Source organism: Thamnophis elegans, chromosome 13 (assembly GCF_009769535.1).
Source record: "Thamnophis elegans isolate rThaEle1 chromosome 13, rThaEle1.pri, whole genome shotgun sequence".
In the NCBI taxonomy this organism is placed as follows: domain Eukaryota; kingdom Metazoa; phylum Chordata; class Lepidosauria; order Squamata; family Colubridae; genus Thamnophis; species Thamnophis elegans.
In genome coordinates, this window is record NC_045553.1 from 28,405,903 (window position 1) to 28,433,876 (window position 27,974).

A 27,974-nucleotide genomic window follows, 5' to 3' on the forward strand; every position below is an offset into this window, starting at 1 on the left:
GTCTTGCAGACCACATGACCGTAGAGAGGTCTTTGGACAGTGCTGGCTCTTCAGCTTTGAAACGGAGATGAGCACCGCCCCCTAGAGTCGGGAGCAAATAGTACACATGTGCAAAGGGAACCTTTACCTTTACCTATATTTTTTTCTCCCAAACTTTATTCTTTATTTTGGAAGATTGCAAAATATGTACCAAGTGCCAGAATACACAATACTTACACACAACCCTGGAGCACCAAATGTAAGATAGATGTCTCCCTTGAAAAGCTTGCTAAGACAAATTATCATTCACACACTTGAACAAAAATTAGATAGAAAAAAGGGCACAATTTCTTTGACTAACACGAGTGAATTCCCCAAGCAAAAGTTACAGTAGCTTATATATGTGAAGGTTGACAAAAAATAGAAAATGATTATTTTACCAAATGAGGGAGTATGTGGAGGGAGAACATATGGGGAATCCTAATGCTTCATATTCCCCAGAATTTTGAAGAAGAAATTGAAAAAGTAATAATAACTTGAATTGAGAAAGATCTAGCAACAAATTTAGAAAAAAGAAATATTTTAGATGTAAGAGTCAGAAACTATTTTTTTTAACATGTTGTGTTGAACAACTAAAAATTATTTATACAGAGAAATGTCTTATCAAATAGTTATCTTATAATTATTAATTGTCAGGCAATAAGCTTACTTATGATTGACCAACCATAAAAAGGAAAATATTCTAACTCTAGCAAATAAAATGTTAATAAAATGAAATATTATAATGATTAAATGGATGTAGTTAAAGAAGTAAAACTCAATCCGACAAACACTGCTCCTCACCACCACCATTCCAAGTGGGCAACAAAGTTTATCTATCTATAAAATGCCTAAAGTTAAAGTTTCCCTGTAAGAACTTCATTTAAGTTCATTGGACCTTTCCTATAGGGAAGGTGATCAATCCTATGACTATACAGCTTAAGCTCCCGTGCTGGCTAGGGAAAGTGCATCCAGTTTTTTACAGTAGCTTGTTGAAGCCGGCAGTAGGCTCCCAGATCAGGCTGGTAGATTTGGCAGCTCCAAAGCCAATTATGGTGGAGGGGGAGACTCATTATGAGTTGAAAAGAATCTTAGATTTTAGATTGCATCAGGGTTGATCACAGTACTTAATACAGTGGAAGGGATACCCACTTTCTGAAGCTACATGGGTCACAAGCTGGTATGTGAAAGGCATATAGATTGGTGAAACAGTTCCATGACAAGTACACCCATAAGCCACAGGAGCCTCCAGGAGGAGGGAGAGTTTAGCCTGAGCTTCCATTAACCTCTATCTATTTTCTTCTTCTCCTTCTCCTTCTTCTTCTTCTTCTTCTTCTTCTTCTTCTTCTTCTTCTTCTTCTTCTTCTTCTTCTTCTTCTTCTTCTTCTTCTTCTTCTTCTTCTTCTTCTTCTTCCAGGAACTGCTTTTAAATTAATGGGTATTGTCTGTCAATCCTGAAGCTGGTCTGACTGAGACTTCAATACTGACACATTGAAGTTGAGAGATTGGGAATGGGGGAAGAGAGATAGTTGGGGTATTATAGTCAAAATAAAATTCTTTCTCCTGGAAACCAAGGACATTCCTGCAGGTGTTCAGAAAAAGAGGACTGAAGTTACCTAGCAACTGGACTGTATTCTGCTTGGATCATGTGACTGGTGGTTGTGGGAAAGTGACAAACTTTTTAATTAGGTAAAAACCATGGGAATGCACTGAGATGGCTTTCACCAGCCTCTGCCAAAATGATCTATACAATAAACCCATTCTTTGAGGAATCTACCTGTCTCAATGTTTGGGATATCAATATGTTACTTGGAACCCCGGTAGCTAAATTGTCCAAAAATGCTTGTTGTACACAAAACACCACAAAAACCAATTCTTGACATTTAAAACCCTAAGTACAAGAGCACCCAAATTTAGTTGCGTTAACCTGCAGGCCAAGGGAGAGCCAATTTATGACCACTTAATCCCCTCCTTTGATGGATGCCTTCAAAGAACCCTTCATGTGTAATAGTTGGCACTAAGTTAGTTGGAAACATGCCCTCCAATAGTATGATGGCAACTCAGAATTTGGGCAAATCCTTTAGCAAATATCTTCTCATATAAGGGCATGAATGAAGTTACTTGCTTCTCATAGTCAACAGGAGAAAAGCTCAAGTTGGCTTGAAAGCAGAAAGAGATTCCTTGACCATCAGCCAACTCCAGGCTTCAAAATGATCCAAGGTCTCTTGGTAACTGTCTGCTTAGCGGTTTTCCCATATCAAGGTAAGATGTTTTCTTTGGTTTCCTCGTTCAGATTCTTACTGCTAAAAGGCTATTTCATCCAACAGGTTTCTATGGTTATTCTTTGACGATTAATCAAACTTTGCTCAACTTTACTTTCTACAGATTTGCCAAAAGTAAGCTGCCTAATACTGCATTTGTTATGAATGAATGAATATATATTTTTGTATTTGCTTAAATTTTGTCAAGCAGCAAACAGATCCCAAGAAAGAAAAGACCTAACATTCTCAAAAGAAAAGCATGTTCAAGTCAGGTATATTTTCCAGTAATGTGAGTTAAAAAGGAGTAAAAGATTGAACAGGACAGAGGGACAGAGGTTGTTGAAAGAAAAAAAGAACAATTCAGGAAGTAAAATATTTTTAAAGTGTTTTCAGTTTTAATTTTCTTCCACTAGGTCAATTAGAAACCATGTAATTAAAGTTGCATAATATTGAGCAAACCACTTCTTGTTATCTTCAGGGAATCTTCAAATGCCACTGAAGCTAATCTGAGACTATCCTCAATGCAAGATTTAAATTACCTTAAATAATTTCTTCCCTCCTTTCTTTTCATTCTCCAGAAAACCAGGGAGGGCCCCTTCTGACCTGCTTCCCATGTTCTCTTTCCTTCTGTGGGCTGAGATACCTTTGACATGCCAGTTAAGAAGTCTCTTCCTTCTGGCTCCCAAGTCATTCCCAGATATCATTACAAACAGCAATATTTGATTGCCTTAAATGGCTGCCCAAACACAGATAAGGGTCAATAGCTGGCTAGAGTAGCCCGTTTTTTTAAAAATCAAATCTTGCTTAATATCAGGCATGTCTCTTTTAGTATCCAAGAAAGAAAAACCTCAATTCCATTTGAATAGAGATATAGTACTTTTATTAGATATGAATTGAAAGCAGCAAAAAGGAAAGCAAGATCTGAAACAAAAAGGCGCAAACAAGTACATATCAAATGATTACCCAGCCCCCTCCCTTCAATTACCCCAGCCCAGTGTCCAATCTGCAACTCCCTAAGGTGTCACGTGGGGTGCATCATCAAAAGGCCTCATCAGGTTGGTATGCGAGATAGTTGACCTTGACCAAGTCCAAACATCAGCCATCAGAATGCGAAGAAGATGGTGAGAAAAAAACTCCCTTCTAACTCCTCCAGTACCACACAATTCCCTTCCCAAATACTATGCCCCCACCCCACTTTTTCTATGGCAGCCGATAGTAAGCAAGCGAAGCAGAGGCTGACAGATGGGGTCACCCTTATCAAGTGGGAAGCTTCCACAATTAAAACAGTAACTTATGGAGAACAATATTGTAAAAGAAGAAAGGGAGATGGAAAGGAAAACACTGCTTTTTCTGTGCTCTAAACAGGAGGGAATAGTAACTTTTCTTTCCAATGCGGGGAATTGAACACCTCCTATGTTTCTGAGAGCATCAGGTACAAATGGGCAGGTACATAAAACTATGAGTAAGGTGTAAACTTCTTGGGGCTACTTTTGCAAGATGTCCATTAGCCTCAGAAGATACATTTCCAAGGTCAAGTTCTAGTTGTGCTTAGACTTCAATCACTTTCTACCTTAGGAAATTTGACTAAAATTAGGAAATTTTTGACTAAAACGTGAATAAACAAATATCGTTGTCAGTCTCCGTACTGTAGGACCCAGACTTCTGACTTGAATCAGCTTCTGTAAAGTACATGGTGATAGTCAAGGGCTTTGCTTGGCTGCAGAATGGAAGTGATTCTCCACTACTTTCCTCTGGGATACTTTTCTGTGCTTTTAGTACAGTCTGCAGTTCTGGGATTTCATGTAGTTAAGTGTTCCTTCTTTACTCCCAGTTATCAAACACTGTTTAGTAAATTGTAAAAAAATAACCTGAATTTCGATGCTATGCTCCACCAGAAAAGGATCCCATTCTTCATTGATAACTGAAAAACTGTTCTAGATGCAAAAATGGTAGAACTTTTCTTTCCTTTTCTTGTGAAGGGAGTTCTATAATCCTGGAAGCTGGGAACGTTAACGATTATGAAGTAGTATATCCACAAAAAATCCATCCATTGCCCAAAAGCAGAATTGAAAGTGAGCAAAAGGTAAGAAATAATCTTCATTTTATCAACTAATTTAAGTGTCAGTAGCGGGGGGAGTGAATAAGTGCACTGACATGGCTATCGTCCCTGTCATTGTACTTTTATTCTCTTATTCTTGTTCTCTTTTTGGCTTAACAAATGCCAATCAATCAATCAATTTATTTATTAATTTATTTACTTATTTATTTGTTTGTTTGTTTGTTTGTTATTTAGGAATCTGACTCTAACTTTTGTTCAAGATTTACAGTTTTTCTCCTATTTTTCTTACATTTAAAACTCTACTACTGTCACAATTTTGCCATGTGGTTCTTAGGACAAATTTCCCTGAAATTCCCACTATATTTATGGGCCCTTTTAAAGTTAAATTTTTTCTGTTTTGTAACGGGAAATTACTACAAAGTCACATATTTGTCAGACTATGAAAAGTGATTGGGGGCGGGTTATAATTGTGATCCAGTTTCCTCTTTAGATTGGATCTAATACTAGTCCGACACTTATGAATAAAACTTTCAAAGATGGATTTATATATAAAGCTGCAAGTAAAGATGATATATGCTAAGTCTTGTAAGACTGCAAATGTCTGAAAGTCATTTTCACTTTGATTAAAAATCTGTCAAATTGCAGAAGTATGAGAAAACTCCATGCATAATTGTAACTTACAAAGCCTTAATTTTTCATGGGAGTGAAGAATTCTACTGGGCAGAATTATTAGAATTATCAAATACTTGTTTTCAGCCAACAGAGCTTTGCTGCCATCTAATGGTCATCTGATTGATTTTTGCATATCAATCTATGTACCTGTACCTTTATTTATGAAACACATTTACACAACCACCCAATTTTCACACAATTGAGAAGACTCCTGGCAACATAGAAGATTAAGATTTCATAATGTGAATGTTATTATAGCCATAAAATGTTCAGAAATGCCTAGACAGACAGGGAGGAGGGATCAAGCAGGAAATTTGCCTTGAATCATTGTAGAGTTGCAGCAGATCTAGGACACACAGACACAGGCACACACACACACACACACACACACACACACCACACAAACACACACACAAAGTTCCATGGAACTTAGCTGACTTTTAGTTTGAACACTACACACGTAAATCTGGTCTCTTATGCCTGACCAAAGTTACTATTAATAGGTAATTTGAACAGAGGGTTTTTTCCATTTTTTATGCTCTTGGGTCATCCTTCATCAAAGATGATGGGCAGCTGTGACAACTGGGAACCATGAGATATAAAAATATCCTTTCTAGCTTCCTAGAATGCATCACTTTGAAATATAAAAGTGGTGAAGATGATTTAGTACTGTAGTTACAGCTCAGAGTTGGAACTAAGGACCAGATACCAGTATATCCTCAGCCATGGAAGCCAGTGGATGACTTTTGTCTCTATGTCCCAGCCAAACCTGATTCATCAAGATGTTGAATTAGAGGAGATCTTGAACTTATACAAGAAAGTTTAATTTAATTTAAGAAGATTTTATACTGCTTTTCAAGCACTAGGTGAAATATTCTAAATCTAATAAATGAATTGGCTATGTGTATCCATTTGACAAGGGTGTTGAATTGATCAGAAAATACACATTTTATTTGTCTTTTTAAGAAATGAACCCTGAACTATTTGCATTTCAGATGAAGTATGAAGATACCATGAAATATGAATTTAAAGTGAACGGAGAACCAGTGGTCCTTCACTTAGAAAAAAATAGGTATGTGAACTCAGAAGTTCTTTTATCTTTGCTAAGAGAAGGTTAAAATGCCTATTCTTAGATAAAACCCTACAGAAATAATAATTGTATTGCTTTGTTGGGAAAATTTAATTTAAATGTTAACAATTTACTGTTGTTACCAATTTACTGATTAAATTGGTGAGGTAAATATACTTATTGAATCAATTAATTATTTCTCAGCCCAGAACTGAGAATGTTTTATTCCTGTTTTCACTGCTACTGTGCTTGACTCTAACAATTCTAGATAAAGTTGAACTAGTCAAGGCTCATAAACCTCTGGATCTTGAATTAACAAGCTTATTTATGAAATACTTCACAGAGTTAAAAATTATTTGTATTTGTATTTGTATTTATTAATACTTGTAGGCCGCCCTTTTCCCTGAGGGGACTCAGGGCGGCTTACATAAAATGAGGGGGGGTATACAGACAGTAGACACAAACAATACATAGAAGTAAAATAGTAAGCAACATTCACTCATCATTCGGGTGGGGACAAGTTATCTTTGTCCCCAGGCCTGACGGGCTAGCCAGGTCTTAAGGGCTGTGCGGAAGGTCTGGACGGTGGTGAGGGTACGAATCTCCACGGGGAGATCGTTCCAAAGGGTCGGAGCTACTACTGAAAAGGCTCTCCTCCGTGTAGTTGCCAGTCGGCACTGACTGGCAGATGGAACTCGGAGGAGGCCTAATCTATGTGATCTAATTGGTCGCAGGGAGGTAATTGGCAGGAGGAGGTCTCTCAAGTACGCAGATCCACTACCATGAAGGGCTTTATGAGTGACAAGTAGCACCTTGAAGTGCACCCGGAGATCAACAGGTAGCCAGAGCAACTCGCGGAGGATAGGTGTTATGTGGGTGAACCGAGGTGCACCCACAATCACTCGCACGGCTGCGTTCTGGACTAGCTGAAGTCGCCAGATGCTCTTCAAGGGCAGCCCCATGTAGAGCACATTGCAGTATTCCAGCCTAGAGGTCACAAGGGCCCGAGTGACTGTTGTGAGGGCCTCCCGGTTCAGGTAGGGTCGCAACTGGTGCACCAGGCGAACCTGGGCAAATGCCCCCCTGGTCACAGCCGTCAGGTGATAGTCAAAAGTCAGCTGTGGATCCAGGAGGACTCCCAAGTTGCGAACCCTCTCTGAGGGGTATAAAATTTGACCCCCCAGCCTGAGCGATGGAACACTGATCGAATTATTGGGAGGAAAACACAACAGCCACTCGGTCTTCTCCGGGTTGAGTACAAGCTTGTTAGCCCTCATCCAGTCCATAACGGCCTCAAGACCCCGGTTCATCACGTCCACCGCTTCATTGAGTTGGCACGGGGCGGACAGATACAACTGAGTATCGTCCGCGTATTGATGGTATCTTATCCCGTGCCTCCGAATGATCTCACCCAGCGGTTTCATGTAGATGTTAAATAGTAGGGGGAATAAGACCGAACCCTGCGGCACCCCATATGTTAGGGGCCTAGGGGTCGATCTCTGCCCCCCCACTAACACTGACTGCCCCCCCACTAACACCGATTGTTTACACATTCATGCTACTCCACCCCATCAATCTGTATAATGTTTCTAATATTGGGAATGAAGTTCTGGCTTTGATTTCAGAGTGTATTTTTCTATTGACCATGCAACATGTGCCCTCCAAATATATATTGCCTTTATTATGGAGCATAAACTGCAAAGAAATGGATAAATAATGTCACTTTATCTTATATCATTTTAAACATTAGAAAGTATCATGTTCCCCCTTTTTAATGTTTAACTATGAAGACTATGTAGAATTTAGGATAGCATCTGGATGACCATGTTCGGACCTGAAAGCAAAGCAGGGCTATAGGTGAGAGACTAGTAAGGAATACCAAAGTTATGGCTACATGGAAGCTACCCACCTCCTAGAAGAATGAAATATTTTGAGAAATATTAAAAAAGGCAGAATACAGTATTTCCCCTAAAAGAGAAATACAAATCTTAAGACAGAAACTCAGAGCGTCAGCTCTCTCCCCCCCTACCCGCCTCCAAAAAATATATCTGGAGCAGCATTAGAAATGCAGATTTGGTAACCCATTACTGCCTGCAGCAAGGTCTAACTCTGAACAAAGGTATGGTTAGCCTTCAGCCACAATAGCAATTGTCCAAGAAGCCCCTTTATAGCATCAGAAGACCAAGCTTCAACCAAACTTGGCTCAGAGCTAGCTATGACCCCTACAAAAACCAACAGAATACATGTGCATGTACAGGGAGAGGAAGTTCAAGTGCAAAGCCCAAAAGAGGTATAAATACCACTCTCTCTCTAAATTCCATGTGCTCAGCTGCACCAGGACCATGCGCTTGATGGTTCTGCTCCATTAAACCACCTTTCCAAATGGCCTCCATGTTTCCAATGTCTTTTTCTTGGCTTGGAACTGAATCAAATGGATATTTCTTCCAACACTTGCAAGGCTGGCAACATAGAATTATGTACCAAGGAATGGAATGGATGTGACACCAGGAGTAGATAGTGACCCAATTCTATAGTTTGGAACATCAAGAGAGATGTTTCTGAATGAAGGTTCAAGGCATCCCTTTCTTCATGAAGTAATGTGAACCTCTTGAATAAAGGGAGATATACTACTCTCCTTTGCAGATCTAGTAGCTTCAGCTGGTGGTTGCATGGGTTAGAAGAATCAAGGAGCCTCGTGGTAATCATACCACCTCTGAGCCTTGATGATTGCACAGCTTCCATGGTACAAACCTTTCTCCTCAGGAAAATCTGGAATGCTGTGCATGACTCACAAATAGCCATACCAGATCAGATTGAAATGCTGGCTCCTTTCCTTTGACACCAAACAATATCCTTAAAATGCCATTATACAGAAATTGTAGACTGAATGTGGGATTATCTCTGTTCCTACTTAATTCCTGACATAGATATTCTCTTCCTTTCATTCTTTTCAGAGGACTTTTTTCCAAAGATTACACCGAGACTCATTATTCCCCTGATGACAGAGAAATTACAACAAGCCCTCCAGTTGAGGTAATATTCAGAGTGTCTCACTTTTATGAAGTAAATGGAAAGAATATTTGTGCACTATATTCCAAATAGGCATATGCAAGACCAGGCTATTCAAAGAAGAAGGACTGTATACGGATGAAGTGTCTTATATTGAGCATGTTCTGTGTAAGGATGTGTGGGTTGTTAAAACCCAGTCAGTTCTACTTATTGAATTAATAGGGCAGTATTTTAATCAATCAGTTGTTTCCTATTGATTAAAAACAAATATTTTGTGGTGTGAGCTCAACAAAGAGGTTTAGTATGAGAACCTCAGGAATACTAATATTTTGCTTCAACAGAATACCACAGTAAAATGGGTCAAACCAGCTGTAGTATCACAACTGTAACATGGTTCCTTAGGTCCTCTGCCACCTCCCCCATATTGATTTAAAACTGCATCTTCTGTCTCCCAAAATTTTCTACTTGTGGATTAGCCCCTTCAAAGGCCACACCAGCTGCTCTTTTCTTGTTGTAACATAAATCTGTTGGTTTTAATTTCTACATGACTCTTCTCCTAGAAGATGCTAGGAATTAAATTTCAACATCAGTTGGAGTCTTCCTGGTTTTATATGCATCTTTAACATAGTTTTACTGTATCGTATGTATATCTTTGGTGTGTTTCTGAAAGTTTTTATTGTGTGGGTTCAAGGAAATAACAATCAATTGGTAACATTATTAAATGCAAAGTTTTTCCTACATTATGATAAGAGTTTAGAACATAGTTTGAAAGTTTATTCAGCAAATCCTGTGGTGCAGCACTAGAGTTGTGTTTATCCTATGTTAATTTCTGAATAATCAATTCTAGCAGATTTCCTGTCATCCTCAATCAAAATATTTTGAAATAGTTGCTTATTATTCATTATTCATTGTTTCATTGATGTTGTGGAATACATTGGAACTGCACTTCTGCTCATCAAATCACACTGCAAACAAGCTTTAACCAGTGTAGTCCTCTTGCCTCCATACAGGATCACTGCTATTATCATGGACGCATCCAGAATGACATTGACTCAACTGCAGTCATCAGTGTATGTGACGGATTGAAGTAAGAAAGTCTCTTAAGTTTTGTTCACTTTATTAAGAATGAAAATATTATTACTGCTCTTGGAATTGTCATAGTCAAAAAAGAGCATCAGTTTTGCATACAAATTAATTGGGGTCATCCAAGACATCTGCAGGATTAAGAAAGACTTTGGATCCCAAGAAGAGTTGCAAGGGGCACAATCTGAAACCTAAGTATCTTTTTTCCCCCTGCAACAACCGCTCCTATACACAAAGGAGACACGGACTTTAAAGCTCATGTAGGCAAATCTGATTTAGCTCCCTACTTTGTCTACTGGCTGGCAGTAGCTCTTTCTTAATCCTGCAGATGTCTTGGATGACACCCAATATATATGTTGTTCTCTGCATTACATAGATGGATACATATATTCATGCATACATGCATACATATGTACGTTAACTAACCAAGTAAACAGTCTCAATATAACCATGACTTAGCTGTACAATATTTGTATGGAGATAGTTTGGCATGTAAACCTGTTTGAAAGATTCAGTTTTTGTATAAAATTTTATTTTATTACCTAAAATTAAATTAAAATATTTGGGTCATGTGTGTGTGTGTGTATCATGCATATGGCATAAAATATTTTAACTTTACCTTATTGTCACGCACTGTGTGTGTGTGTGTGTGTGTATTATATACATATGACGTAAGTTTAAGTTTACCTTATTGTCATTGCACCTCGTACATTATAATAATAAAAATGAAACACAAACATCCTTCACATTCTATACATTAGGACTGAAAACCCCTGATATTGCATTGATAATGCACTATATTATAATTTTATGAAATAAAATTTTACGTAAAAATTGAATCTTTCAAACAGGTTTAGTCTTCATGCAAATATTGTACAGATACTTCATGGTTATATTGAGAATGTTGACTGGTTAAGAATTGGTTATCCATTGAGGGGTCCTGTAAAGTTTTTGAATTCATTTGATTTTTTGCAGGCATTTCATTACCCAAGTAGGTAACATCATTAGTGATATTCAGCCCTGAAGTACAAATATTGTCCTCTATTGATTGTTCACCTTTAATCACCCTATTCATAAAAAGTCTACTTTTTTTATAGAGGACAATTCAGGCATCAAGGTGAGACGTACCTTATTGAACCCTTGAAGCTTTCTGACAGTGAAGCCCATGCAATCTACAAATATGAAAATGTAGAAAAGGGGGACAAGACCCACAAAATATGTGGGGTAACCAGCACCAATTGGAAATCAAATGAATCCATCAAAAAGACCTTTGACATGTCCGTTACTGCTGAAGAAGTAAGTCTCATATTCAACCTCAAGTATAACATGATTTGAAAACAGGAATACACTTATTTGTTTATAAATTATAAAGCAAAATATACATTCTCTGGAACTGATTGAAAAGAATTCATAGGACAGGAACCTCTATTTCTAAAATTATATTTCAGCCATGCTGAACAATAAAATATGGAAACTCAATGAACAGAAAATACATCTTCCAGGTATATAACATTTTCCATGATCATGCAAACATAGTTTGGAGATTTGATTCAAAATGGATTTAACTGAATCTTAACTTTGTAAATCAGTTAAAAAATGTGATCAAACGATCAAATTGGATGCCACTTTTGAATCAAAACTAACAAATTGAATTTGGTCACAGATGATCCTCATACTCCTAACGTTTTTCTCCATTACTAGAGGCAGAAAAAATTGAAGACAAAATATTGCATCTAAAATCACAGTTTCTACTTTCATTTGGTGGCAGAAATTGAAATTGGATGAAACATATTCAGACATTCAAAACCTCAACTTCCTTTGTTAAAATGTGATAGTCTTGGAGTAATAGTTGTTGTTACAGTACAATGCCAAAATGCAAATGCAATCATCAGAATTGATTATGAAGACTTGAAGGCTTGGTTGATGCCTTTGGTATTTATGGCAAGCTGTCCTTATGTTTTGTAGTCACCTTTACATCTTGAATGTTCTAGTCTCAATGTCAGGTCATGGTCACTTTATTCAACCTGGATCTTGTGCAACAGGGTTAAGAAAGGGGCTGTCAGACAGCAAGGAAAGAAATTGCCCCATGGAATTGGCAATCTGACCTTGCAGTTCCATATGCTGAAAAAGCACCGATACATTTTCCTATGGGACGAAGGAAGTAATACACTTCATATGGTTCAAATCTTAGCCATAAGGGTAGTTCCTGAGCAATTTGGGTAGGTTAATGGTGGACGATGACACTGGAACTCAGGAGGGAGGGGCTTTTTCTTTCCCAGGGCAATACTAGCTATATATACACACAGACACACATTTATTTCTAAATGTAGGCACCATAAAATTCTGAAAATGGATCCCATTGGAAACAAATTCCATGCCATATTATGTACAGGAAAATGTTTCATGCCGTGGCAAAATCTCTCTCTATAAATGTCTTCTTCAACAAAACAATATTTCTTAAACTCCAAGAACTTTGACCAGGAAGTAAAACATGGAGATTTCTAACTATCTGATGACCTTTAGGTTGTGGGGAGTAACATACTGTATCTAAACAATCTTTTCTTTACTGTTCTGTTTAGCAAAATAACTTGGAGGTCCAAAAATATCTTGAGCTTTTCTTAGTTGTAGACAATTCAATGGTAAGTATTCTGGAGAGCATTTCATTTTCTTTCTGCATTGTGCACACATTTTTTTTCCTGTCTTTTTTCAAATAACATTCAAACTGGATTGTATCTTAAAATGTGCTTTATGATAAACTTTGATAATTTTTTGTTATTACACTCAAATGGTTAAGACACATTTAGAATTTAACTACATTCTAATTTCCACATTAATTCTTCCTGGACTCCATCTAAATTTTAATTATACTTTAGCTAGAAATCTCAAGATCAGGAAATTGAATACAGAGAAGATACTGTAAATTTTGAAATGGAGAAAAGAGTAAAAGGGAATCATCATGCGTTTCTTCTACTAGGTCAATCTAGCATTTTAAAATTCATGAGTAGAATTTTGAATTAGTGGGTAGATAGGCAAATCTGGATGTTTTACTTTTCCTTATTTTCTCTTTTATTTCAAAACTATTACATTCAAGTAGCTTTTTATTTAGATATAAATATATACTTTGTCATCCTTGCCTGGCAGGATATTTTTTATTTATATTTTTGCTTGAGATGCAATTTTAAAATTTCTCTAACAGAAAATATTTTGATTTATTTTTATGAATATATGCATCTGAAATTGATTTCTTCCTTATGTTGCCTATGCATGTGTGAATTTCAATTTCTAACTGAATTTCAATAAGTAGATTGTTCCAAGAAATCATAATTATATTATGATAATTATACACTGTTAATATTCATTGTATCACTCAAATGAAGTCTATTTCCCCACCGAATTAAATCTATTTCTTGAATAGAAGCTAACTGTTGGCTAATAGAGAAGAAAGATCCGCATTTGACTTAGCCAATCTCCTTTGCAGCAGTGCAGCATTTGCAGTAAAATAACTCTTTTTGGCCATCTCTGAATATGTGCACATGTCCCTAACGAAATAAAAGAATGTCCATGAGCTCAAAAATAGTCCATGAAACCTCAGACACCAGCTTAATCTTTCCACTTTAGTACTATTGCAAAAAGCAACATTTTATGCAAGCTCTCATCAAGGATAATTGGTCTCAGGCTGATGTCATTTAAATTCAGCTTTTGTGGATTTCTCCAAAACATTCCTGCACTATTTATTTCTCTAAGTTGACAACACAAATAATTAGATGGATAGTAAATGATTATCTCACATAACATGGAAATATAGCATCCAATTAAGGAAAGCATTTCAGTAGGCTGACCAACATTTTAATGTTTAATGTTTAATAAATTTATATGCCACCCAATCCCGAAGGACTCCGGTCGGCTTACATAAAAACAATTTAAAAAATACTAAAAATTTAAAAATAGAAAGACAGGGAAGTTAAAAGACACAACATGCACTCAACCTTACTGGGGCTGGACCTCATTGAAGAGGTCAACAGCCCCAGGCCTGCCGGAATAGCCAGGTCTTAATAGACTTGCGGAAGGCCGAGAGAGTGGGTAGGGTCCGGATCTCTGGGGGTAGATCGTTCCATAGGGCCGGGGCAGCTACAGAGAAGGCCCTCCCCATTGTCTAGTCCCCATTGTCTAGTCGACATTTTCTCCAACCAGGAGGAAATACCATGTGTGGTGCTGAAAAATTAATTACATTAATATATTAATGGCACCGATGTAGGCTAAAAATAATCAGAAGTGAAAAGAATTCATTGGACTGCTTGGATATAAAAGTATTATTTTGCCTTAATCAGCAAATTCATTTTTTAAAAAAATCCCTTTCTTTCCCTGACATGTTATTTCTCTCTCATCCTCAATCCCTTCATTCCCAAATGTATGGTCTCTTGTTAACTTTTTTGTCTTTTCTCTAGTTCAATAAGTACAGCCACAACACCATTATTATAAGGAAGAGGGTGTTTGATATGATCAACTATATAAATGTGGTAAGAAAACTTGGCAACAGGTTTTTTTTTCTGTTTCTGGATTTGAGCCTCTCCCTGCCCCAATGCAGATTTTCATTGTGTTCATACAACAAAAGTAATGAGGTAAAACAACTTAGGAGGCTGACTTTTACAAGAATGCTAACTTTTCTGACTTGGAGTGCACCAAAACTCCATCGTTTGGTAGGCTGGTGATGCAGCATGGAAGCCTAATTCAGAAAATGGGTTAGTTTAGTAACTAGGTTAATAAGCCTCTTATGTGAATACAAGCACTGTGTTGGGAGGATGCAAGTCTAAAACTGTTGCAAGAATTCAATCAGTGCTACATCTCTGTAGCTGGATTCTTTCAGGGCTGTAATAAATTGTCTGAATTTGGAAATTAAACAGAAATGGACAGAGTAAGCCTAGTCCAACTCAACTGATTATGAAGATGATCCCTGAGAAGAAAACAGGAGGGAAGAACCCAGTTTGAGTTGGATTGTGGCACTTAGGAGAAGATCCACCCATATTATCTCTGCTTCTATCCTATTAGCCTTGTTGACATCTTCACTGTTGAACATCAGTTAGAATCAGGGAGACAATGGAAACATCAGTGGGTGAAATCTCCCTTTACTCCTCCTCCTCTTCTGTTCTTGGTTAAAGATAATAATAACCTTGTTCTTCTTTATCATTTTATTTAATTCTTCTGCTTAATAAATTATTATTCTTTAATATGTGGTGTCCTCGATGCTGTCTGAGTTTGGTGGTTTCCTTGCAGATATTTCGTTACCTGACTAATCATCAAGTAAACCACCAGGCTCATAGAGCACCAAGGATTCCCCCCTCCCAGTTCCACCCTGAACTTCAGAGATTTTCTTTTATTGATTCCCAAATCTTTTCTATTTCACTGTCCCATAGAGGCATTGCCTTTCATAGTCCATTGCCTTTCAGCCTTGAAATGGTTCTCAAAGTTTACTTCTGTTTGAGTTTCTCATTGATGCCATGTCTACCCCACAGGTTTATAAAGCTTTGGGAATTCATGTAACATTGAATGGCCTAGAAATTTGGTCCATCAAAGATAAATTTGTGGTCAATGAATCACCGGACAACAATTTATCCTCCTTTTCAAAATGGAGAGAGTCAGTTCTATTGAAGCGCAAAACGAATGACAACGCTCAGTTACTAACGTATGTCTCCTTATGGGGAGAGGGAAAGAGGGTGGCAGGGAGTGGAAGTTTATGGGAAGGTTAATGTTTGCACAAAACGTCTTCTCTGGGTTGCATGCCTTAAACCACGGGAAAATTATATTCTGGGTCAAAATCAACCTTTTTTTTCTTATATGAGAATTAGTCTTGAGAAGGGCTTGAATGGTTGCAGGTGAAAAACCCAGCTTGATTTCATTTCACTTGAATCTAAATTGAAACTCAAATGATGAACAATTTTAATGACAACTTTAAAGAGTGCCTGGATGTCAACACTTTAGAAGACAGAGGGAACTACCTGGGGATCAGAGAAATTGAGTGTTGTGGCATATGTAGAATGATGTCCTTAGAAGTTAGAAAAAAGCCAGGATCTATTTTTCTTCCCATTTCCAATATTTATCAGTAACCAAATGCTTTTTCAGACTTCTTGGTTTATAATAGCAGCATTTTCTCCAAATGTTCTCAGAATGAAACTTCAGGTGGAAAAATGAAGAATGCCACGTCAATTGATATCTAAGAAAAATTATGGGCCTAAATAACACAATTATTTGAACTAAATTGGTAGAAATCTCCAAGAATAAATTAAAAGAATAAAATATTGGGTAACGCTTGAAATTGATAAATTTATTGGCTTATAGCTATAATATATTGGACAAATAACAATTCTGTTATGAGCAATCCTGAGATGGAGAGCAAATCAAAGTGAATATAAAATAAAAAAATAATGCATTTTATTTTCCCACAGGTATTTATTTTAGTTATCACTCTATCTTCGTTTCCAAGCTCAATTAATCTTTAATAACACCACAGCTAAATTGACTTATTTTTTAAAGAAACTCGTGTTTGGGGTTTTCACTGTACATGGAATATGAATTAACCCAAATGGGCTGGATTCAGACAATGTGTTAACTCCTTTCTCCAACGTAACTAATGCTAACACCACCCAAGCATATCATCTGGTTGCTTAAATGATTTGTGTGGGTAGAGCCTAAATTGAATTATGGCTCCCTGAAAACCGGCAGGAATGGATGGGGTTAGGGGTTCACAAAAGCCATAGAAGGCTCTATATGCCCTGAAGCTTTAGATTATGCTTCCAGCTTCTATAAACTATGTCCCCCTCACTCCTTTCTTATAGGGCTGTTGAGATGAATGGAGGAACTTTAGGATACGCTTTCATGAGAAGTATGTGTGATTCTATGACATCTTCGGGAGTTGTTCAGGTTGGTAGAAGTTAAACTGTTTACCTATTTTGACTCAATGAAAACTTATATACAGGCATATAATCTCTAAATTACTAAATGAAAAAAAATAGTAAATCTTCTTGCTTTGAAAGTTTCTTACAAGCTGTGGTGGCACAGTGGTTACAATACTTTATTGCAGGCATGCTCTGTCCACTGCCAGGAGTTTGATCCTGAGTGTCTCAAGGGTGCCTTCCATCCTTCTGAGTTTGGTAGAATGAGGACCCAATGTGCTTACTCTGTAAACTGTTTAGAAAGTGCTGTAGAACATCATGCAGGGGTAAATAAGTTTAAGAGCTATTGCTTGTTCTTTGAACAAAGAAACTTTTTTTTCAGGAAATACAATCACAGCCTTGCAAATTATAAATCTCTTTTTCTAACTTTTTTTCATTTAGATTTTTCATTAGAAAGTGCTTGAACAAAGGTGTTAGCTCAATGCTAGTAATAGCTGGATTCACTTTTGATTTCTTGCAGATTAAGTAAAGTAAATTAAATAAAGTATTCTTTTTTCTTCAGGATTATACTGAATTTGTATATTTGGTTGCGGCTACAATGGCCCATGAGATCGGTCATAATCTGGGCATGGACCATGATTCAACTTCCTGCACTTGCGAGGGTGGCCCATGCATTATGGCTTCTTCGGGAGGGTAAGTATTCAGGAAAATAATTAATGTTTTTTCAATCAAGTTATATTTAAATGATAACAATTAAAAGTTAAAGTAAGTATGCCAAGAGCTTAAAAAATAAAATGGTTTGAGAGTTACACAACAGTGGGGTTTGGCCATATGTGTGTCACTTTACCATGTGAAATTAAATTGGTTGTATTTAAAAAGATAGGATTGCTCTCAACAATTGAAGAGCCATCCATCAGTAGCTTCCTCCAAAACACAAGAGTTTAGAGAAATAACGTAGGAAGCATAGCCAAGAAAACAAACATTAATAACTGTGATAGACAGAAGTAGTCAGTAAAGACTTTCCTACAGTGGGAAGAAGTTATAAGCAGAATGGAATAAAATGATTCTGAACCAGGCAACAGCTGGAGGAAACAGATAAATTAGCATCCTTTCCTGCCTCAGCACTTTTCCAAGACAGAAGACACGTTCTGTCTCTCTCAGATATTGCAGCCTGCTGAAATCAACAGGTAACAATGTACAGGTAATCCTCGACTTGCAACTTAGTCCTCGCAGTTACATCTGTCACAGCCTCCCCTTATTCCTGGAGTCAAAATGCAGGTGGCTGGAAATCATCATATATTTATGATGGTTGCAGCATCTCATGTGACCATCATGTGCAACCCTCCAAGCTGTCTTCCAATATGCAAAGTCAATGGAGGAAGCAGGATTCCCTTAATGACTGTGTGATTCACATAACATCTCCAATTTTTATCATACATTGAGGACTACCTGTATTTTGTTGCTGTTCTGTGGTTAGGCTTTATTTCATCAAGAAAGAAAGGGGAAGGGGAAGAGGATGGGATGCAATGGGAAGAAAGGAAAGTAAGGGAGAGGAGAGAAAAGGAGGGAAAGACAGGAAAGAACTGAAGTTGTTAAGTTCCCAGAAATTGTCTACTGCAACCCCTCCGGCATTGACTTTTAGGTAAGTTTATTGTATAGTCTCAGTGAGCGTTTGACAGGAACATGGCTGTCCACTTGTTCATGGATCCAGAAGTGCCAGAAGAGCTTAGTTTTAATAGTAGTTTGTCATGCACCACTGAATCAAAGTCTTGCTTGAAGTCTATGTAAATTGTGTCTATTGCTTCACCCTGGTCAAGATATGTGGTCCAAATATTTCTGCAGTGTAAAAGTTGCAGATTACAAGACAATTTTTTCCTGAAACCAAACTGCTTGTTAGAAAGCAGGTCTAGCCTGACCTCAATACCAGGAAAGATTCTGGAAAAGATAATCAAGCAACGAATTAGCGAATACCTAAAAGTAAACAAAGTAAAAACCAACATGGGTTTGTCAAAAACAGATCATGCCAGACTAATCTTATTGCATTCTTTGACAAAGTGACAAAATTAGTGGACCAGAGGAATGCCATCAATATAGTTTACTTGAACTTCAGTAAGGCATTTGATAAGGTAGACTATAATCTACTACTAGATAAAGTAGAAGAATGTGGGTTAGACAGCATCACCACCAGATGGATTCATAATAGGCCGACCAACTGCACTCAACATGTAGTCCTCAATGGAACTGCATCTACATGGAGGGAAGTATGCAGGGAGTATCCCAAGACTTGTTTGTAATTGATTCTATGATTTTACAGGCTATGCATCACAATAAGATTGGTCTGTAATTTTCTACTGGGCTAGGGTCTCCCTTTTTAAAGAGAGGCCTGGCCATGGCTAATGACCATAGATCAGGCAAGGAGCTTGTTCATAGATGATGCTTAGATGTTCAGCTAGGGTAGTGGCAGTTATCTACTGTAAAATCAATATGTAGTAGATTGTTGGAATTAGTTGTAGCCATTGCAGTTGACAAAGACTGAACTGAAGAACGTGTTGAAGAGGTTAGCCTTTACGGCTTCATCATTACAGTCTTCCTCATTAGACACTTTTAGGGGTGAGATAGTTTTCGAGTCTTTAAGTTTGGCATTTACGAAATTATAGAAGGCTCAAGTGGATTTTGAGTGTAACAGTCCAATAAATACATTAACTTTTCCTTTGCCTTAAAACATTCCTTATAAAAATTACAACCCCTCCAATATAAAAAAAGAAAAATGCCACTGTTTTTCCTTCAATTATATTACTGTCCTTCCACAGAGAGGCTGACTAAAAATGAGAACAAAAGGCAGCACACTAGATACAACAAGTAGCCTGAGCAACTAACATCACATGGAGTTCTGATTGAAAATTCATTTTCTTAAAAAAGAATTTTTTTTAATGGAATTAAAAGTGAGGGAGCATACTCTGGCAGTATGATAAACGGGTACAAAAAGTAATCTTAGTTTATTTATTATCCATAGAGAAAAATCACTGCATTTATTCATGAATCATCCCCCCCCTTCTGGCATTTATATCCATTTGCAATGAATTCTTTACCTGGCCCAATATGGACGATATCATGATCTATTCTTGGTTCACCTTTACAGTCAACAACTTGCCCTGCAGTTCAGCTCTTGCAGTTTAATGGATTATCAGGACTATATGATGGATGAGACCCCACAATGCGTTATGGACAAACCCTCGAACACAGATATTCTTAAAAATGCAGTTTGTGGGAATTTCTATGTGGAGGAGGGAGAAGAATGTGACTGTGGCTCTCCAGAGGTAAGTTCTTTTTTTGAATGAATAAGGATAATTCCAAGATGTTTCTCAAAAATGGGAAATCTTGCCAAATCATCTGGCTTTCTAAGTGGTATCCAAGAGGTTGGTTTATGGGTAGCATAGGCGTATGTCCTAAATGTACATGGATGTGTGAATTGGCTACTTGGATTTGGGAAACCAATTGTAGAGGTAAAGACTTGATACCTTGCTACTCTGTTGGGAAGACAATGCAGTTTTAAATATAGCTGATTTATCACTGCAAGAATATCCTTCCCTGCTGAAAACCCTTACATTACTTCACATTATTACTTCACATTTTTTTGTCTCACAGTTTTCTTGAGCTGCTTCCTACAGCTTAACCTGTGGAAGCAATTGGGGCATGGCAAGCATCTTAAGAGGATACCTCCCACCCATTTTCTCCCCAATCTAAAGATAAATGGGGAGAAACATATTTCTAGGCATGAAAGACACTGTTAATAAAGGTAGTATTAATACTCATGGTTGGTGAATCTTTTCTGGCCGACTTCAGAGGCTGGCATCCTGAGTAGAAAATGGCTCAGAATGGGGATGGAGCCTGGATGCCGTGATGAGATGACGTGCGATCTCAAAGCTCTGGGATCGCACTCGATACTTTTATTGCTGGGGGGTTCCAATGGACCTAAAACATCCCGAAGAGATGGTGAACAGGAAGATTACATCTTGCTGATTTCAGGGACATCGCAAAATCTTCGAGAAAAGCAGGTCTAAAGTCTTCTGCTGGCAGTAAAAATTCCAGTCTTTCAAGGCTGACAAAGTCAGGGCAATTTGGAGGAGAAGTGTTTAGCTGGTAAGAAACTTTTATTGTTTAAAGAAAAACGGACTGTCTAAATTTTTTAAAAACTAACTTAAATCAAAGAATAGAAGAACTTAGCAGCGATTTTGATCTTTCTAATGGTTCTGGACAGTGGTTATCTTACTTTTTAAATGTTATTTACATGGATTGATTCTAAGTAAACCTTTTCAAATGGATGGATTACTCTAACATTTCTCCTGACTCCCTGTAAGCTACAAATTGACTACAAATTGCCTTTTTACATCTTGACACTTTTATTGCTTGGCTGTTCTGGCTTAAGATCTGATAAGATTGTACAGCTGTTCCTTTGTAGTCTGTTTTCACTTTCGAGTGTTTCAGTTTTGCTGAGCTCTTAAGAAAAAATACAACTGCGTATAAACATGGCGTCTCTTCCAGCGTCTCTCCAAGCGATACTTTCAGCTTTGAAGAGGGTGTTTGATACAGAGGAAAGAATTGAGAGAAAATTGGATTATTTGCTGTATTTGGCAACAAATTGTGATGAAAAAACTGAGGATGTTCATCAAATACAAAATAAGAAGATGGAAATTCAAAAAAATTGAAATGGAAAACAGATAAAGAATTTGAGCTTGTTGATATTTGTGACAATTGGTTTACTTCTGAGGGAGGAAAGAATGGAATATTTGAAGAGAAGTTAAATGGTGAGAAAATTTACTTCAAAGGACAGAACATAGAAGGAGAAGAAAACACTAAAGAACTTATGGACTATGAAATACTATTTGCAAAACATTTGATAACACTGCTGATTATTAAAGACAAGCTGATAAAGGAAAGAAAAGGAGGGCGTCAACATTATATGAGAAATACCACAAACAAGAAGGTGCAAAGATTACTTCGTATGGACTTGTTCAAAAAGATGTTTGGAGAATTGGATCCACAAATGGCAGTAGATATAAGATTGTTCTGTTATTGGAGAGATACAGGTTGATAGATGGAAGAGTATAGTTCAAAATTAGCTAAACTTAGTTAAATCCATTGGTAATAGGTATAGTTAAATAAAAATTGATAATGATAGTAATGTATACAATGTTGAGCTGTTATGATAAGTAATAATTGGATATGAGAAGGTAAGGTTAGAAATATTTTGGACTATATATAAAGATTATTAATAAGAATAATAATTATAATAAAAAACAAAACTATACAGTCAAGTCTTAACTAATAGGGGAAAATGTTATGATATAGGATATAGTTAAATAAAGAAAGGATAATGATAATAAATTATATACATGGAGGATTAGAAAATTTGGTATTAATTATTATGGATGTTTAGCTTAAACCGGATATGAGGACTTAATGTTAATGGAGGATTTTACAAATAAGTAAATGAAATGCCAGCATGTGGTTATGTATTGAATCTTGGTATACTTAAGGATGAAGGATGTTTAAATAACTGTAGTCAAATAAAAGTGGAGGTATGATGATATTAATATAGTAAATATCTGAGTTAAGATATTTGAATTAATATGAATTATATTTGATGACGGTGGAAGAGATGCACAAAAGCTTTTTATAACCAGCTGATATAATTTCTACAATATATGTTTGTTTTGAAAATAAATAAATAAATAAAATTATTAAAAAAAAATGGCTCAGAATAAGGAAGAGATTTGGACTGCAGGTTATGTGGCCTTCACAATTAGGACGTGAGGATATTTTTATTTGTTTTATTCTTTTCACAAAGGAAATATCCGATAAGTATCTTTCATGTAGCTATGCCATCATCCATTTGCAATAACAAACCCCAGGCTGCTCTTTGTCACATTCTTTGCCAGCATGGACCCAAAAAAGGAAACACATGACAGAAATATCCTTTTCCCTCTTCAAAAGAGACCAATTAAAAGAGACCAGGAAGTAAAGCCTATGTCTATGATGTCATTTCATATGTTTTGATTTTCAGGAATGTGCAAACGAGTGCTGTGATGCTGCAACATGTCAACTGAAATCTGGGGCAGAGTGTGCAGAAGGGGCATGTTGTGAGGAATGCCAGGTAAGGCTTTTTTATTTATAACACTAGGGGGGATTTTATCTTGCTCTTTATTACTAATATGAAAATGTGATTTCTCTGCTTACTGTGATCAAAAGCATTTTAATTCTAATCCCACCCCTTCTTCCAATTTATTTGACCCTTATGAAAATATCCATAGGGAGGACAGTTTAACAAAATATCACCATTGTCTCAGTCTAAAATGCATTCCTTTGGCATCTTAAATCACATCTGTGAAAATAATACATATCCTTCTTTGATTTTTCATGGAAACCTGTTCTGTCCCCCCTTCTCCACTTGTTAACAGACCGCAGGCAGACAAACTTAAAAGGACTCTCTTTATCAGTTCTCGGCTCAAACTGGCTGCGAGCCCAAAAATAACCTAAATAAAGTCTCAGACTAGATAACAGAATACAAAACAAAACTCTTACAAGCAATGCACTTCTCCCAAAGTCCCTACGAATCAAGGTTACAGAAAACAAAGCACTTATCCAAGTGTATCTTACATAAACCATGACAGATCATCAATCAATGTTGAACGAACCAAGGAACATTGACTCCTGCCACTAGGGCGTGGCAGCATTCGTCCTTTTATCTCCAAAACCCCACTAATCTTGCATTCCGAAAAGACTCACAGAAGACTGCTGCTGAGTCACAACAGAAAACCAATTTAAATAAGGGTGGACAAAGTTTGGGATTGGTGCCCTAACTCAGTTTCCTGACTTTCTGGAAGGTTCTAAGAGGTCTCTGGTAATGCTGTGACATTTTTCTCTCTGAGATTTTTAAGGCGGAAATGGGTTCAGGAGACTTTTAGGAGTCAAATTGCCTCTTTTACAGCTCTTAAGTTCTCCATCTGCTCTCCACAGCCCTCAATTCAGCTATTTTGGTGACACATTTTGAAGGGCTGGAGGGCCATGAAGAGAGAGGTGCAAGTTTCTCTTTCCTTCTTTATGGGATCCCAGTTGACTCTGTAATAAACTTGTTCAACAGAGAGTCCAGAACGTATTGTTATACTTCCATCATAGCAACAGAAATCAACCACCTATTTTTCAGCACATGACATGAAAATTCTATGAATGCTTCTGCCCATGTAAGGAAATGAAAATGTACCATGCACACATTCATCAATTAATGTTCTGCTGATTTTCATGAGAGCCAATTGAGTTTTCATTGATCTTCATGGTCAGCCAACACGTAGCATTTGCATCTCATGGTGATCATTTTCTCATCACAAATAAGGCTGGGACTTCTGGGCATTATACACAATGTCTTAATTCATGGAGCCCATCTGTAACATGGCAGGGATGCCTTGCTTGGTAATCCTCAAGACAGATGAAGAGGAAGCTTTGAAACCTGTTGTGAATCGTGGTTTAGCTCTTTTAGCCCTAAGGAGTTATAGCTGGAAGTGATTTTCATTTTCACCCACAGATTAAGAAAGCAGGAGAAGAATGCCGGGAGGCAAGAGATGACTGTGACTTACCTGAACTCTGCACTGGACAATCTGCTGAATGTCCCATAGATCGTTTCCAAATAAATGGGCACCCATGCCTAAACAACAAAGGTTTCTGCTTCAGGGGGAACTGCCCCACTTTGGCAAACCAATGTACTGCTCTCTGGGGGCCTGGTAAGTCAACCTTAGGATTTCAGAATTATGGCATTGTAAAAAAAAAAAGTAAAACAGTACTTACTATTGAACAATTAGCCATAATAAATCAATCGTGTGGAAGTGGCATACTTTTCCAAGATGAATTTCTTTCTTTGGAGGCTTTAGAGCTCAGCCCTCCAGATCTTTTGGTTAAGGTCCAATCATCCCTAGAGAACCTGGCCAATGGTCCAAGATGATGGCAGTTGTAGACCAGAAATCTGGAGTGATGGACATTCCCAAATTGGACAAAGATCTGAGACAATATGCATATGAACTGTAGGTGTATGTATGCCATTAACACATTCCCATGTTGTATATTAAAGCAAAAGCTCAAAATCATTGCCCAATACACTTTGTCACAATGGGTATTGTGAACGAAGTCAAAATTCCTGGAAAAGCACAAAGAATAACACCAAGAACCTCTCATATGCTTAAAGTTTTATCCATATTCCCTTGTTTTTCTAAGAGTTAATTAGGGTTATTGTTTGATCCATCATTTTCTGCTTTTCTCAATCAGAGATAATAGAGATTGAATATGGGACTATCTGCTAAGAATATTAAAACTCTGTGATTGAAATTTTCTTTACATTTGGTTTAATCAAACAAGTATTGGGGATGTGATTCTTGTCACTGATCTCTCAGGATTTTAATGGCAGACTATTCCCAAATGAAACTAAAAACAAGCTCCTCCTTTTCAAATAAAAGAGATATTTTTCTGGGAATGGGAAACAGGGAGATTTATATTGATCGTAGATGGGTGGTGCAGTGAGATGTTGCATATAGATTATAGAATGTTTCAAATAGAATTTTAATTAAAAGGTTCAGGTGGCAACTGGGGGTGATTGGGAATCCTGCTGTCATGTGACAACTCAGGTCTTGGTCTTGGTTCCTCACTCCTCCCTTACAGATGCAAAAGTGGCTCCAGATGAATGTTTTGAGTATAACAGGAATGGCAATAAATATGGCTACTGCAGAAAGGAAAACGATACAAACATTCCATGTGAACCAGAGTAAGCACTCTAAATTGTTTCCTGCTATGATGATGATACAATTGAAGGATAATATAAGAAATGTTTTCAGGTCCACATCTGTGGGAAACTAATTCTATCACCCACTAAAACAACAGACGTGTGAGCCAATTTCTGAATGGCTAATTTTCCTGTGTTTTCCACCTTGGGTTTCAAGAAAGAGCACAAGTGGGCTATATTAGGAGGCTTTCTTTTTAAAAGATTGAGTGAGAAAGAAAAGGTAATTCTTGACTTATATCCATTTGTTTAGTGACTATTCTGAGTTACAACAACACTGAAAGAAATGATTTAGAACTGGCCCTTGCACTTAGGACTGTCACAATACTCCTATAGTCATGTGATATCAATTTGGGCGCTTGGCAACCAACATGAGGGCTGCAATGTGGCAAGGTTACATGATCCCATGGTATCTGGAGAACAATCTTAGCCCTTTGGGACTAATCGACTCTAGTCCTTCCTGTTACAGATCCAGTCAGCCAAACCTTTCAGCTGCCAGGTTCCAAGAGAAGAGCCTTTTCTTCTGCCCCCCACTCCCCTATTCTCCCAGCAGAGGTGAGGTCTGCCCACACAGTTCTGGCCTAATGTAATAACCCATAAACGGGACTCTGCCCCTTGTTCTAGGGCCTGACATGGGACTGCTACATTGGGGATGGCTGACTAGATAGAGATATTCATCTTGATTTTTAAGTTTTCATCTTTTATTCTAATTATAATTGTTTCTTTTTAACACTTTTTGACATTTTATTATATTGAAAGGTGCCCAGAGTCTTTGTATTAATGAGAAAAGTGGCATGCAAATTAATTAACTAATTAATCAAAATGTTTGCATATGAGAAAGCAACAGACCTCTCATTGATGTATTCTTGTTAATGAAAACAAATTTACTTTTTCAGGAATGTAAAATGTGGCAGGCTCTACTGCACAGGTGGTACAGAGTCCCCTACATATGGAGAAAAGATCTTTTTTGGTTTGTGCAAAGGAAGCTATTTTGAATTAATTGATGATGTTGGAATGGTCGATCCAATAACAAAATGTGGAGAAGGAAAGGTTAGTAAAAGATTATCTCTAATTTGTGTGCTCTAAAGTCTGATTCCAAGGGGTGATCACTAAAATAATTTTGGAATGGATGATTTTGACAGCTAGTCTCGATTTCCCACACTACTGTGAATCTAAGTAGAAGAAAAATATCCCCTAGCCTTCTTTTTCTTTTTCTTTTTCTTTTATTGTTTTGTTTTCCTTCTAACAACAATTACGAGTGAGTTGCATGTCGGTTTCTTTCTTCTAAGAACAAAATGCCTGGCCTTCTCAGAGCCTTGTGCTTCTCCTTCACAACATTTTCTGGGCAGACCACCAAGAGTCTGTCCTTTCTCTTAGCTTGTAGGTATCTTCATAAGGAAGGAGGAAGAGAGAAATGAGGAAATCAGGGCTGAGTAGGTTGTGACTTAAAGGGCACCAGTTCAATGAAGCCACTCAGAAGTGCTGAAGCAATTTGAAAGCTTATCTTAAAGGATCAGGAATAATTTCCCCCTGTCTTTTTATACAGGATGATATAAAATATATAATATACCATATATATCAACTGATCAAAGATTATTGAATATCTTGGTTTTATTCTAGGGAATGACAAATTTTCGTTGTGTAGGAAAGAATTGTCTTACTGTATTGATAATTGACTTTGACTTTCAGGCCTGCCATCTCGGGAATTGCGTTGACTTACAGACAGCCTTAGGATGAACCATTAGCTTCTCTCAAATTTGATTTTGGAGATTGTACTTCCAGAAGTCCAAAGAACCATTTACCTTCATTCCAATCATCAATCACTCTTAGCTTTTAAATGGCATCAAAAAATATTTCTTCTACCTATTTAATCTTACTCTCTTTTGCTGTAATTAATTTTTTTTCCTGCCACCGAGCTCCAGGGATCTATCCAACATCAAAGGCACATTTACATTTTTGTCTTTTGCCGATTTCAAATCATGTTTTAATGCAATATTTTGCCTTTTGAGCCAGTGTATCCAAAGACAATGCTTCTTGTTCCAAAATGTCATGCTGATTCCAATATGTAACTGCTTTTATCAATAAACAATTCTAA

At 37.2% G+C, this 27,974-nt stretch overlaps 1 protein-coding gene across 1 annotated transcript; it reads left to right on the forward strand.

The window, feature by feature from the left end:
* The first annotated feature begins 2,129 nt into the window (after window positions 1-2,129).
* LOC116516612 (zinc metalloproteinase-disintegrin-like ohanin) lies at window positions 2,130-27,616 on the forward strand. Its single transcript, XM_032229216.1, has 17 exons — window positions 2,130-2,280; window positions 4,259-4,362; window positions 6,006-6,082; window positions 9,034-9,112; window positions 10,099-10,175; window positions 11,269-11,467; window positions 12,751-12,810; window positions 14,617-14,688; window positions 15,682-15,851; window positions 17,002-17,086; window positions 17,621-17,751; window positions 20,198-20,375; window positions 23,123-23,212; window positions 24,638-24,833; window positions 25,762-25,864; window positions 26,776-26,929; window positions 27,569-27,616. The coding sequence occupies exons 1-17, from the start codon at window positions 2,130-2,132 to the stop codon at window positions 27,614-27,616; spliced, it is 1,974 nt and encodes a 657-aa protein (XP_032085107.1).
* Window positions 27,617-27,974: the final 358 nt, after the last annotated feature.